Genomic DNA, 14,098 nt, shown 5'->3' on the forward strand with positions numbered 1-14,098 from the left:
TTCTATGACACAAATCACCGAGATAGTAAAGCTCATGGAGGCACAGCGGTGCTGATTAGAAATCGCCTAAACCACAATATTCTAGACTCAAAAGCAACCGCCTGTCTGCAAGCAACTACTATATGCTTACGAAACCGCGACCGAGACTTGAATCTATCGGCTATTTATTGCCCACCGCTATTTATGATTTCTGAAAATGACTTTAAAGATTTCTTTGATAGCATGGGTAATAGAATCCAGGCAGGAGGCGACTTCAACGCAAAGCATACGTACTGGGGATCATCCTTAACCTTATTAACCCAAAGGGGCGGCAGTTATACCATTCTATTATAAACAGGCACAATAGGAGTCACAACTCCTGGTAAACCTACTTTCTGGCGCACCGATATAAAGAAGATACCAGACCTAAAATATTTCGCAATTACAAGAAACATAGACAGAAATAACATAGCAGCAGAAACTCTAGCTGAACTATCATTCGATCACTCCCCCATATTAATAAAACTATATGAACATCCCCAAAACATCGAGATTGAGCCTCGTCTAACTTCAAATAACACCAACTGGCTTATATATAAAAAGTACATCAGCAGTCACCTTAAATTAAACGCTGCACTAACTGATGAAGATTTTAAAGAAACACTTACTTTGGCCGCTGGCCTGGCGACACCAAAACAAAGGAATATTAAATTAAGACAAATTATAGACTTTAAATGTCGTTTCTCTTTACAGGTAATTGACAGGTGGATTGATTTATAGGCACTATTGTAATTCGAATTAGATTTTAATAATAAAAAACCCTCTTTACAGAGAAACTCAATTAAGGTTGTATATTTGTTGCGGTGCTTAGCGGACAAAAACTATACATTACATATATATGACTATTGAATGGATTTAATATTTAATCACTGTATTTATCTTTTATTTCTTTTTGCAAACAATACAAAACCCCTGTGTGTCGAGGAAGCACATGCGTTTTGGCACATATGTTTTAATTAATTTAAATAAAAAAAAACAACTTTCCTACGTACTTTTAATGGAAAACATAAGATTTATTATTTCCTAATTAATAATAATAATAACAGGGAAGTAGGCAATAAAATTGAACGCTTAGTCGTTCGACCTTAAGTCGTGTGACTTAAATTGGCACCCAACAATCGTGACCTACTACGCAAGGACCAGAAATTAAGTCGTATGACTTATATGGAGCCCGAGCAAACGTCATCGACTTTCCCATGGAAAAGGGATAATAGATTAAATTCAAAGTTTAATCATAAGACCTTAACTGGTACCCTAGAATAGTACCTTGAAAAGAAGTATAAGTATAAGAAGTAAAAATTAAGTATAAAATTTTAACTTAAGTCGTTAGACTGTAACTGGCACCCAAGCAATAGTAATATAAAGTCTATAAATTAAATGGGTTCACCACTTTAAGGGTGAACTTTATATAATACATTTTACCAAGGAGCAGATATAACGGTTCCTTCTAAGAAGCCTTAAAAGCATTTAAGTCAAAAAGTTGAGATTCGCTTATAGTTACACATTCGACCACCACACTCCCATCTTCATCACCTATGTCTCCAATATCCACAACAACAACAACAACAACAACAACAAAGTCTATAAGTGCAATCTTCAATTCAATGGTCGCCGACAAGACAAATTCTAAACAGATCTAATTCGACACCACACAACGCATAGCAGTGGTTAACAGACATACATACATACATATATATCTGCACGTTTAATTGCAAGCATAAGTAAGTTCAAGGGAAGCAGGCGCACCTGATGCCTTGCTGATGCGATAAGAAATAAAACATCTGAGTAAAAGTACTAATAAAGTACTAACTCCACTGCAAGTGTTAAATAGCATGACATTACTATTAGCGTTCGCATTACAAACGATTAAATTCGATTGTCGAATTTGTCTAAAATAAATATTTAAAAACCGTAATGGCGTATAAACAAAATTACTCGTGTGGAATACCAACAACAGCAACAACAACCACCTCAAACCAAACATTACTTCTAATAAAAATTTATTTTCGTAATTCAAATGCCAAGTTTGTACAGCAAATGTGAACTTGCCCATTCGAGTATTTCTTGCTGCAATTTGTATCGTTCTCAGAGTAGACACATGTTTTATTAAAATCTTGACGGTTTTAAGTGAATTTTTGGATAATAAAGCCATGGAATCTTAAAGAAGAGGTATGTGTGCACATTATTTATGTATGTATGTATTTTAAATTTTAATTTTTCGTTAACGTGTTCTTAATTCAATTTTTGAAAAGTGATGCAGGGAGATCAAATTATTTCCTTTTTTTCAAAGTGTTTTTGTTCTAGTGCCCGGCTTTGTACATAGCTTCAACTGGTTGTCGAGTAATTACTCGTAACCAATTATTCAATTATATCAAGGAAATAGATGCGATTAATATTAATGAAAAATTAAACAGTTTAGAGGAATACCTCTTAACTACGGACCATTTTCAAAAGAGGATACGGTGAAAATTAAAATACACATACGTCGTTTGATATCGGAAACTAAGACCAGATGGACAAATTCGCAAAATAAAGAGTAAATTGTGAAAAACACAACTGTGGCTAGACGGAACATTTACCATACTCTGAAAAAAAAAACCGCAGTTAAATCAAATACTTTGTGCTGTTAAACTACATTAACACAAAAGTATTTGTTTCAAGAGCAAAGTTCTTCAGGCAAATAATTTGCTTTTGATTCAACAACTTTTTTTAAATGCGGCACTGTTGTTTCAAAAGCATCGCTGCTTTTAAAAAAATCTAATCACAATCAAATGCAAAAATATTTGTTTCAAAGGTCTCGTATTTAATTTTCTTTCGATTACGATTTTCCAAATGTAAGAGTATTTGCCACAACAATTTCGCATTTCACATGACTATTTCTCCGTACGACGACATTGAACTTGAAGTTTACATTGTTCCACCGATCATTCTAGCAGAAACACGTTTTGCGGCGGTAGCAATTTTCATTTGTGAATTATAGGTAAATTTTTGTACATTATAAAACATTTAGCGCTTAGTGAGGCTGTTCAAGAGGAACTTAGTTTGCATTTACATTGGTATTCCTGCTGTATGACGCGCTGCTCACTGACGCTGCGCAAAAGGTGATTTTTTATTTAGAGGCGACTTTTTTGCGTAAAGGGACTATTCCAAAGGTATGTAAACAATTATTTACACATTAATTTCAACAAAAATGTGTATTCTAAAACAAACAACTTAGTTTGCATTTACATCGGCCTTGCTGGCGCATAACGCGCATTATGAGTGATGAAGAGATACCATCGACTACTGAGTTGTCATTATTTGCCGAGCAACGCCCGTTGGTAGGAGAGTTCCCTACAACCGAAAATGTCGAAAATCAGTCAGTAGTGATTTTGGATAGCGATGACAAATTAATTGATTTATTGTGCTCGTGGGATTTGTCGTCAGATGCATTAATTCAAATTAATAAGTGTGGTGTAAAAAGTGTGAAAATTTTGGAGATGATGCACTCCCATGACAATATAGTTAAGTAAATAAAAGCTTTAAGCTTTGTATACTCGCAATATTAATAAAACTAGAAATATATGTATGTAGGTACATAATATATGTGACTTAAACTTTAACTTGTATAGTCTCCAACAAAAGTTTTTTTTTTATAAAATTAAATTACAATAACAATTTTTTATTGTCAATGGGGGTGGGGGTGTGAACCACATCCAAAAACATATGCGATTACATTTGATTCAACAACAAACACTGTTAACCTTAAATGCTTGTACTGTTGATTCAAGAACAAATACTGTTAACGTTAAATGCTTCTACTGTTAACATAAATATGGAAGTATTTGCTACAACAGTGCGCCATATATGGATTAAAAGTTTTCTACTCTTAACTTAAATACTTTACTCATTTGCTTCAACAGTGCTCGCACTTTTATAACAAATGCTCCAAGTATTTGGGCACATGTAGAATACTTTGGTTTTACTAGTTTTTTTTTCAGAGTACCTAAGGGTACAAGACCATCTGGGGGACGACCACAGAAATTGTTTTCCGCCTCAAGCGAGAGGAGCAAAAGAAGAAAAACAGAGGAAGTACGAAAAAGCAATAATTTGGAAGTGTCAACCAAATTAGTATGGGACCACTTGTGAGACACTACCTTTCCGATAGAAAGACTTATCGTAGGGATGCCGAAAAAACATCGATGCATCGAAAATATCGATGTTTCGCTTCGATGCATCGAAAATTTTCCACTCGATGTATAAATAGTCGATGCATCGATGTTTTCTGTAAACTGACATCTCAAGTACATCGAATGGCCGAACATCGCTTTGTCTGAAGTTCATAGAGAGCAAGATGCAGTTTTATAGCTCATAAAATGTTAGGCACTCCGCGCAATGAATAGTCGGTTCTGACTATTATTCCTTATATACGGGAGAACCCAATATTTCCTACGCCTCTTCATTTTACGACGCCGAAGATGAAGAGCTAGGGGCATAAGGGCATCGTCCTCGTCGCTTGATGTGAACGTTATGAAATTGCATTTTATTGATTTGTTTTTGTCACATTCGCCAAACAAAGTTTCACTGAATAACAGAAAAAATTTCAGTAAACTAAAATCAATTTTTTTATTTAATTTATGTACGGCGCCAAGTGTGCAGAAGTCGAGTCGTTATGCATTCGTTTCGGCATGACGGAACGATTACTCTACTATGATTAGGCGTGTAATGTGCGGAGTGCCTTAGTATAATAAAGTGCAAGTTTTAATTGCTTTACTTTTTAATTTTTTTCTTTGGCTGACTTGCGCTTTGTTATACTAAAATTTTATGAGCTTTAAAACTAGTACATACTGAAAAAGGTTCTTAATGTTTTATTTCCATAGTCGAGGAAAAGTCTATGCGTATCGATGCATCGATGTACGCCCTCCGATGCATCGATAAATATCGATGTAAGTTTCGATGCATCGATGCGAGGACTAACATCGATGTATTTTTGCCACTGACATCCCTAACTTATCGAAATCGGTTAACATGGTCCAAAGTTATGCGGTAACATACACAAAATATAATAATAATATTCCGACGAATTGATAACCTTCTCCATTTTTGGAAGTCGGTTAAAAAGGAACATAATTTTTTCAAACAGCGTCATTTTCGGGGTTTTCATATAAACAATTTTAAAATTTTGAACAGAAAAAGTATTTTAAATATAAAACATGTTCATATTATCGTAATTTGCCGCTCATTCGTAATTCATAAAAAAATCGTGCTAAAAATGCGAAATTCGCGAAAATTCAACCAATCAGATTTTTTAGAAAAGTTTTCGGCATGCATTTTTAAATCCAATTCAATTCCAGTATAATAAGATTCAAGTTCGAAGTCCTGCATTTTCTTCGATATAAAAATACGAGTATTTTGAAACATAAATAAGTATTTTGTGTGAATGGAAATGCAAAACGCAAAAAATCTCAAAAAGCAGCTCGAATTTTGAGCTACTTCAAACGTTCACTTTTTGTACTCAAATTGAATGAGCTATAAAACTTCATACCAAAAAATTTTCTGTCAGCCTGGTACAACGCAGCCATGTTTTTAACCGGTGAAGGGTTGAAAAGTTTATTTCTGAAGTAGCGTTACTAGCTAGAAGTGCGGCCAGAATGCAGAAAAGTTTGTAAATTAATGGAAAATAATATTCGCCGCAGTTACCAAGAGCTTCACGTTGCACACAGGAGTAATTGTATAATAAAACCGGTCAAAATTCAGATTTATGAACTTTGATAAAATTTTCTCTTCAAGCTATAAAAAATAGAGTCACAACGTGATTCTATTATTATATACATAACAGATAAGTCGTGTGACTTTAATTGGCACCCAACAATTGTGTTCTACTACGCAAGAAGAAGAAAAGTATAGTGTAGTTTATCAGAAATGCATATCTACATAACAAAGTTCCACACGCGCCAATAGTGCATTAAACTTATTTTGTCGCTAATGTAAACAAATTGTGGTTCACACGAAATATTATTGAATGCTTGATTTCTGCTTACATTGCATTTTCCCATAAGCATAAGCATATATATTTCTGTAAGCTAAGCCGATACTCATATGTATGTGCGTAAGTATTTAACAGCACATACATATGTTTGTATGACTAGTATGTAAGAATTACGAGTAACAATGTATTATAGTAAATTAGAAATTATAGAAGTAAATAAGTTTAATAACTGTATAAATAGAATTGAAAAATCAAAATAAAGAGAATTGATTTTTGACTCGCAGTCAGAACGCATTTATTATTTATTTGGTTATTAATATTACAATAGAAAGGTTTAAATTTAAAATTAAGTCGTATGACTTAAATGGAGCCCGAGCAATCGTGATCGATCGAAAAAGGGATAATAGATTAAATTTAAAGTTTAATCATAAGACCTTAACTGACACCCAAGAATAGTGACCTAAAAAAGTATCTATACGGAGAAGGAAGACTATAACCGGCACCCGAGGAATACAGATCAACTAAACAAATCAGGTGTGGGAATACGTTTACTTTCAAAGACCAGAAATAGAGCTTTCTTGCTTTCGTACACATTTACCTCGCGATCAAGTGCGTTATTTATGGTTCAACATACTACATACAAGCGGGAATGCAAGACACTGCGACACATTAAAGCTGCAATAAAGACACACGACATAAACTCCCACAAATCGAGTTTGCTCCTTTTTGTGCTGTTCCCTTACTAAGCAGAATCTACAGTCGGAATTTATATGAAAGAGTTCTCGTATTTGCGCAGCTATGACTTTTACGCGTGGAAGAATGTTTTTTCTGTAACAGTTGACTAAATCCTGTATTTTTTGACCGGTACGGGAACAGATCATCTTCATCAGTTTAAAATGTGGAAAATGGCTGTACATATATTTTGCCGTTTGAGTTAAAGGTAAATTTATAAATTTTTCATTAATTTGTCACTAATATTTTCATTTATTAGATGCCAAAGCAGGCGCAAAAACTATCGAACCGTTTGGCTGAATATGTGAGGCAATTCCCATGCTTAAAAACAGATGGAAGCGTGTTATTTTGCAAGCTGTGCAGTAAACAAATTTCCGCAGAAAAACTGTTTTTCGTAAAGCAACATGTGAAATGCGCTTCTCACATACATAGAAAGGGTCGCAGAAGCAGAGAAATAGCTATCTCAGCAGTTCGTGCAGGAAAGTCTGACAGCTTAAAAATAAGAAAACTTCGTTAAAGATTTCTGTGACGCTTTTGTGTCTGCTGGCATAGCCCTGCACAAAGTACATAACGAGATGTAAAAATGAATTTCTAAGGATGTCAATTGATGAAACCACTGATGCTACGGGTCGGTGCGTTGCCAATGGCGAAAAAAACCGACAAGGCAAAACTTTTTTACTAAATATTGCGTGGTTGGTAAAGGTGAACCACAGCACCATTACCAGATTGTTTGATGAATCCGTAAACTTGTTGGGTTCTGAATTCAAAAACAGATTGCTTTTGTTTGTGACTGATCCTGCACCTTATATGGTGAAAGCTGCACAAGGTATTCATGTTTTTTACCCGAATCCGAAATGTGCGAATTGCCTTTGTCACCATAGCCTGTGGTCACTAGATGGGGATCATGGTTAGAGGCTGTTAGCTATTATGCAGACAACTTCGAAATAGTAAAGGAAATTGTTAATGATCATGACGGCGAGGAGGCATCCGCTATAAAGTCTGCAAAAACTCTGAAAAACCTGAGCTTAAGAACCAAATAATTTGTATCAGTGTCAATTATGGATTTCTTCCAAAAAGCATACAAAAATTGGAAACTTCAGGTCTTTTATTAAAAAAATTCCATCGACATTCTAAATGATGCCAAATATAAAATTGGATCTGTGAACTTGCCTGCCGTAACCAATAAACTTGAAGCAGTGTTAATGAAAAATGAAGGTTTTGAAATGCTTAAAAATATTTCCAATTGCATTTTTTAAGCGCTTAAAATGGTATTTTTAGTGCATGATTTGTATAGCCCTACATATGATATTCACATTTATAAGTATTCATTTTAGTAATGCTGTGAATTGACTTTTGCCGAGAATGCAAAGCAGGTCGAGGAACCGGGAGCATTATGAAAGAGTACATCGCATTATAGGAAATGATCGAATAAATAATATTGATGCTGTCGTTGTGGATAGTGTTTAGGCGCGACTGGTAACACCGGGCGCCTAAATGCATGCTATGCACTGCTGCATGTGCAAACAGATAGTGTAACAGGCAATTTTGTTTATCAGCCCTGTAGTGCAATTCACTAGCTTTTAACGATACGATTTGTCGAGGTCTAATATAACGATTTTTGTGGTTTGCAGTAACGATTGTATTATTCGGTTACTCTTTTTTAACGACACTAAACAGCTGACATTTTGGCAAGGTGGCAAGTTAACACCAGCGAGAGGTTGATACCCCTACTAGACAAACCTGACGGAAACTAATACACACACACCAGTGAACCAACACAAATGCAAGTATGGACATATATTAGTTCAATCCTGTGTACTAGCGAGAATGAAACCCCTCAAAATTTGAAAGAAAGAGATAGCAACAATGTACTACGACTGTTTTCAGCTAATTTCACAGAGTTGCATTTCATGCTGATTGAAAGTAGTTGCTACCTTCAAAATACCAAATATATCTGAGTACTATGTAAAGTGAACTATTTAAGATATTTATTTTAGTATTTTACCTTGGAATAATTTTACTAATTAAATTGCATTTTTGTCTTGAGTACAGAAATTAGCACCACAAAAAATTAACAAAACCAAAAAAATAATACTTGGAAACCAAATTCATTCATACAGAATACTTTTCAGAGCCAAATTTCTTCATCACTAAAATTTTCCTGCATACCTAGATTTTTTCCAGAAAATCTTAATAAAAAGTTTGTTGTTGTTGTAACATTTTGTTGATTTTTTCTAATTTTTCTACAAAGTTTGAAATTCGGACCTGTATTGTTTTTGTTAGATAATGAGCTGTATTTCTAAAAAAAAATAATAAACAGTAAACAAACAATGGAAAAATTGCGAAAACTGGCCAACATGTCGTGTCCCTATTAATTTTCGCATGACTGTAATTTAATTAAAATATTGGTATGCAATTTTTTCTAAGGCTGAAATTTGAACTTATATGTGAAGTAATCAGCTATACTTTATTAAAAAAAATTACATTAAATTAACTAAAGAAAAATGGCCAAAACTTGCAAAAATGTCGCGCCCAGTTTTCATTTGGTTTACTGTATATTTATAATATGTATGAAAACCATAAAAAAGTTATACAGCCTTATTCTGTATCTCGAACGTTAGGCCGCACGAACGATTCGTCTGTAGGCGATATCGTCACGGATTGCAAGTTTGTAATGGGCTGTTTTTGCTTACGCGTAAAAGCACATTTAGCGCATTTAGCTCTAAATGCCACTCTAAATGTACATTTATCCATACAAAATTCGTCACCTAAATGCAACTAAATGCAACTCCATTTTTGCATTAAGAATCTTCCAAAATTTCCACGATTCGAACATGGTTTAATGAGAAAAAGTGGCAACATTGCTTTTTCGCGTATACAGTGGCTAGCTGCGTTTCAGTGATCGCCGATCGAGATTTCATTTATTATTTTACATTATTTGGATAAAGAAAAGTTACGCCAATTCAACATTGATGTGATGCTGATAGAAATCTGGATCAATTTGTGATCAAATCTGTTTGTTTTGTTTCCTAATTGAGGAAATTTTAATTGACAGCACCGACAAATGAATATATACACAAACAAATGTTCGGTTATGGTTAAAACAATTCAAGTTTTTGTATTGAATTTTTGGTTTAAGATGTATTCTTTCCTTTTCAGTAGGGTTTTTTGCACATTATCTTCTGCGTGAGAATTGATCGTAATAGATACGGATCTGAATAAGCGACTGGAACACGGCTGTTTGTCAAAAGCATACGATTTCGAACTCCCGTAAATGTACATTTGCTAAATGCGATAGCATGAACGCTCTTCGAAAACATATGTTCGAAAGTGCTAAATGTTGCATTTTAAATGCAGCAAAAACGCTGTATAACTCTGTCGTTCGTCTTCGTCTTGCCTTTACGTCGATTACGTTGCTATCGTCTCGGTTACGTTGAATGATGTTGCCGGATGTAATTTTGATGTACTTTCAAAGATTTTTTCTTAGATTTCTAATATTTTCAGCTTATTTCAATGCTTTTTATTTTAAATGGGCAACATCGGAATTGTTTACATTTTGGTTTTGCTTAAAAGTGTTTTGGTTGTGTTGCGGAAAGAATATAAGGAAAATCTATTTTAAAGAATGTATGCTGCTATAGCGGTCATGGACGCCGAGGAATCTGAAGAAAGGGAAAGGCGGATACAGAGGAGGAGATTGCGAGACCACACCAATGTAATGGAACTACCTGAGACTGAGTAAGTTCAAGATTAGCCAATAATTTTTGTATTCTACAATGTATTCTTTTTTAGATTTGTTGCAAATTTCCGAATCAATAAGGAAATATTCCAGTACATTTTAAATGAATTACAAGAGCATATGGCTCCATCACATAGAAGCACCCACCTATCGCACCAGCTGAAACTCGCGACTTTTTTAAGATTTCTGGCCACCGGCAGTTACCAAAAATCTGTTGGTAACGAAAATATTTCGTCGATGGGGCAGTCAACTGCAGCCAAAGTGATTAAGGAGTGCCTAAATATTTTTGAGGACCACTTTTGCCAGAAATGGGTGAATTTTAGGAGAAACAACGATGAGGAAAATGCTGTTAAAGAATATTTCTTTGAGAAATACGGAATACCTGGGGTCATTGGTTGTGTTGATGGAACACACGTTCGTATTAAGTCGCCAGGAAGTGACAACCACCATCTATACCTCAACCGCAAGGGTTTTTACAGTGTTAATGTAATGGCGGTAGGTTAATGATATACTATACTATCTTTACAAGTATACATATACACAAACTGAGTTTCCTTACAGATATGCGATCACAACATGGTCATTACATTTGTTGACGCTAGGCATCCAGGGGCGAATCATGACTCATTTGTTTGATTTGAACGGTGCTGGATTTCAATATAACAATGCCATTGATTATAGTTTGCATAAATTTGTGGTTATTGGCGCAATGGACAAAATATGTCAATATTGTAATGCAGTGAAATTTAAAACTGAACCTCCTGGAATGTGTTGTACTTCTGGGAAAGGACGACTACCAGAATTACAATATCCACCAGAACCATAAGCTTCACTGCTTTCTGGCTCAACACCTCAATCAAATCATTTTTTGGATCACATTCAAATGTACAATTCATGTTTTCAAATGACGTCTTTTGGTGCGACGAATATAATAAGAGATAATTTTATGCCGACCTTCAAGGTAATTTCGGCATCAAGCATTTCAAATGAAAATTTTGAAATAGACAATCTATCATCTGAATATTTTGGCTCTACATTACAGATACAAGGGCAAATTTACCACAAAATCGGTTCCTTGCTGCCATTCCCAGATGCTAACTATCAATTTTTGCAAATTTATTTCCTTGGCAATAATCAAAATGAAGTCGATACACGTTGTGCATTTTTTAAAAGTGCCAGAACATTGATAATTGAAGAATTGCAAGCAATATTTCATGAACATAACGAATTGGTTACTACGTTTAAGACAGCACTTGATCAAATGCAATCTGATGATCATAAAATTGTGATTAGAGCTGACAGAAGACCGATCGGTGAACACGAACGAAGATTTAATGCACCGCTTAATAATGAAATTGCTATTGTGATTGTTGAGGAAGAATTTCAATCACGTGATATTGTATTGCGCCGAAGAAATAATCAATTACAACGTGTATGCGAAACGCATCGCTGTTATGACGCACTACAATATCCAATTTTATTTTGTCGAGGCGAAGATGGATACTCTGTCAATATAAAAATGGTTGATCCAGCAAATCCACGTGAGTTTTTGGATTAATGATGATTTTCAATAATTTTCTGTGTCATGTTTTATCATTCTATTTGCTTTGCTTTTTTTTTCAGAACGTGAAGTAAATAAAAACGTAAGCGCCATGAACTATTATGCATATAGAATTATGATACGACAAAACCAGGAAAATCATATTTTGAAAGCCCGAAAACTATTTCATCAATATATCGTAGATATGTATGCAAAGATAGAAACAGAACGTTTGAATTTCATTCGATTTAATCAAAGGAAGTTGCGCTCAGAAGAGTATATCCATCTCAGAGATGCGATCAATAATGACAGAAATGTAAACAATATTGGACAAATGGTAATTTTACCATCGACCTACACAGGGAGCCCCCGTCATATGCATGAGTACGCACAAGATGCCATATGTTATGTTCGTTGTTATGGTCGGCCTGATTTATTTATAACATTCACGTGCAATCCAAAATGGGAAGAAATTAAGAAATATTTGTATCCCGGACAATCTTCTACTGATCGCCATGATATCACTGCAAGAATATTTCGACAAAAACTCAAGTCACTTATGGATTTTATTGTCAAATATAAAGTTTACGGAGAAGTTAGATGCTGGATGTACTCTGTCGAGTGGCAAAAGAGAGGTTTGCCACACGCGCATATTTTAATATGGTTAGTGGACAAAATTACAACCGATCAAATAGATGATGTAATCTCAGCTGAGATTCCGGATCAGACAATTGATCCAGATTTATTTGATGTTGTCACTAAAAATATGATACATGGCCCGTGTGGTGTGATAAATGTCAATTCACCATGTATGCAAGATGGCAAATGTACGAAACGATACCCTAGAGCACTCATTTCTGAAACAATTACTGGAAATGATGGATACCCTCTATATCGTCGACGTTCAACACAGGATAACGGCAAATCAATAACTTTACAAGTGAATCGTCAAGATTTTGAAATTGATAATAGATGGGTAGTTCCCTATTCGCCATTGCTATCGAAAGCGTACAAAGCTCATATCAATGTAGAATATTGTAATTCGGTCAAATCGATTAAATACATTTGCAAGTATATTAACAAAGGCAGTGACATGGCTGTTTTTGGAGTTGCAGAGAACCGAAATGATGAAATAACTCAATACCAAATGGGCAGGTACATTAGTAGTAACGAGGCAGTTTGGCGAATTCTGTCTTTCCCCATTCATGACCGTAGTCCAGCTGTTATTCATTTAGCAGTTCATTTGGAAAATGGACAGCGTGTGTATTTTACTGTTGATAATGCTCAGGCAATTGTAGAGCGACCGCCATCAACCACATTAATTTCTTTTTTTAAATTATGTGAAAGAGATCAATTTGCTAAAACACTGCTTTATTCACAAGTACCAACATATTACACATGGAATGTAAGTTCAAAGACATGGGAAAGACGTAAAAGAGGAAAACCTGTTGATGGTTATCCTGGTGTTTTTGAAAGTGACGCCATAGGACGACTTTATACAGTGCATCCTAGCCAGGCTGAATGTTTTTATTTGCGTCTTTTATTAATTAATGTTCGTGGACCAACGTCTTTTTTGAATTTGAAAAGAGTTAATGGGCGCCTCTGTCAAACTTACCGGCGAGCATGTGAAGAATTGCATCTACTTGAAGATGATAATCATTGGGATGCAACACTTGCAGATGCATCCGCAACAGGTACACCGCATCAAATACGGACATTATTTTCAATTATTGTTGCAACATGTTTTCCATCTGATCCATTGCAACTGTGGCAAAGTTATCGTGATTATATGACCGAAGATATCTTGAATATAATGCGTCGTATTTCTGCAAATCAGGAATTACTCATTACACTGGAAATGTATAACGAGGTGGCTACGCGAGCACTGCAACACTTATATTTAATTAACACAATTTGTAGCTAGCTTACTAGTGTGCATTTCATTTTGAATTTTGTATCTCTTGAAATTTGTATATTTTGAATTTGTACTTTGAACTAGCTCTGGTGTGCACCCTTTGTAAGCCAACCACTCCTAAGGCAACGCATGCCCAACTCGCTCGCTACCAAATCGCTGTATACTCAT

At 35.0% G+C, this 14,098-nt stretch overlaps 2 protein-coding genes across 2 annotated transcripts; both read left to right on the forward strand.

The window, feature by feature from the left end:
* Window positions 1-10,388: 10,388 nt before the first annotated feature.
* On the forward strand, window positions 10,389-11,242 carry LOC118748247 (putative nuclease HARBI1). The gene is made up of 3 exons (XM_036482623.1): window positions 10,389-10,474; window positions 10,529-10,970; window positions 11,037-11,242. Exons 1-3 carry the CDS (start codon window positions 10,455-10,457, stop codon window positions 11,109-11,111), a joined length of 537 nt encoding a protein of 178 aa, XP_036338516.1. The 5' UTR covers window positions 10,389-10,454; the 3' UTR covers window positions 11,112-11,242.
* A 423-nt stretch (window positions 11,243-11,665) lies between these two features.
* Window positions 11,666-13,939, forward strand: LOC118748386. The gene is made up of 2 exons (XM_036482757.1): window positions 11,666-12,016; window positions 12,099-13,939. Exons 1-2 carry the CDS (start codon window positions 11,737-11,739, stop codon window positions 13,937-13,939), a joined length of 2,121 nt encoding a protein of 706 aa, XP_036338650.1. The 5' UTR covers window positions 11,666-11,736.
* Window positions 13,940-14,098: the final 159 nt, after the last annotated feature.

Source organism: Rhagoletis pomonella, unplaced genomic scaffold (genome assembly GCF_013731165.1).
Source record: "Rhagoletis pomonella isolate Grant_MI unplaced genomic scaffold, Rhpom_1.0 Rhpom_scaffold_00013, whole genome shotgun sequence".
Taxonomy (NCBI): Eukaryota; Metazoa; Arthropoda; class Insecta; order Diptera; family Tephritidae; genus Rhagoletis; species Rhagoletis pomonella.

Excerpts from the sequence above, each read along its gene's own strand:
- LOC118748247 (XM_036482623.1), top strand. The coding sequence starts at position 10,455 with ATGGAACTACCTGAGACTGA. Across the intron at positions 10,475-10,528 it reads ATGGAACTACCTGAGACTGA|ATTTGTTGCAAATTTCCGAA; the intron begins GTAAGTTCAAGA and ends ATTCTTTTTTAG. Across the intron at positions 10,971-11,036 it reads ACAGTGTTAATGTAATGGCG|ATATGCGATCACAACATGGT; the intron begins GTAGGTTAATGA and ends GTTTCCTTACAG.
- LOC118748386 (XM_036482757.1), top strand. The coding sequence starts at position 11,737 with ATGCAATCTGATGATCATAAAATTGTGATTAGAGCTGACAGAAGACCG. Across the intron at positions 12,017-12,098 it reads GGTTGATCCAGCAAATCCAC|AACGTGAAGTAAATAAAAAC; the intron begins GTGAGTTTTTGG and ends TTTTTTTTTCAG.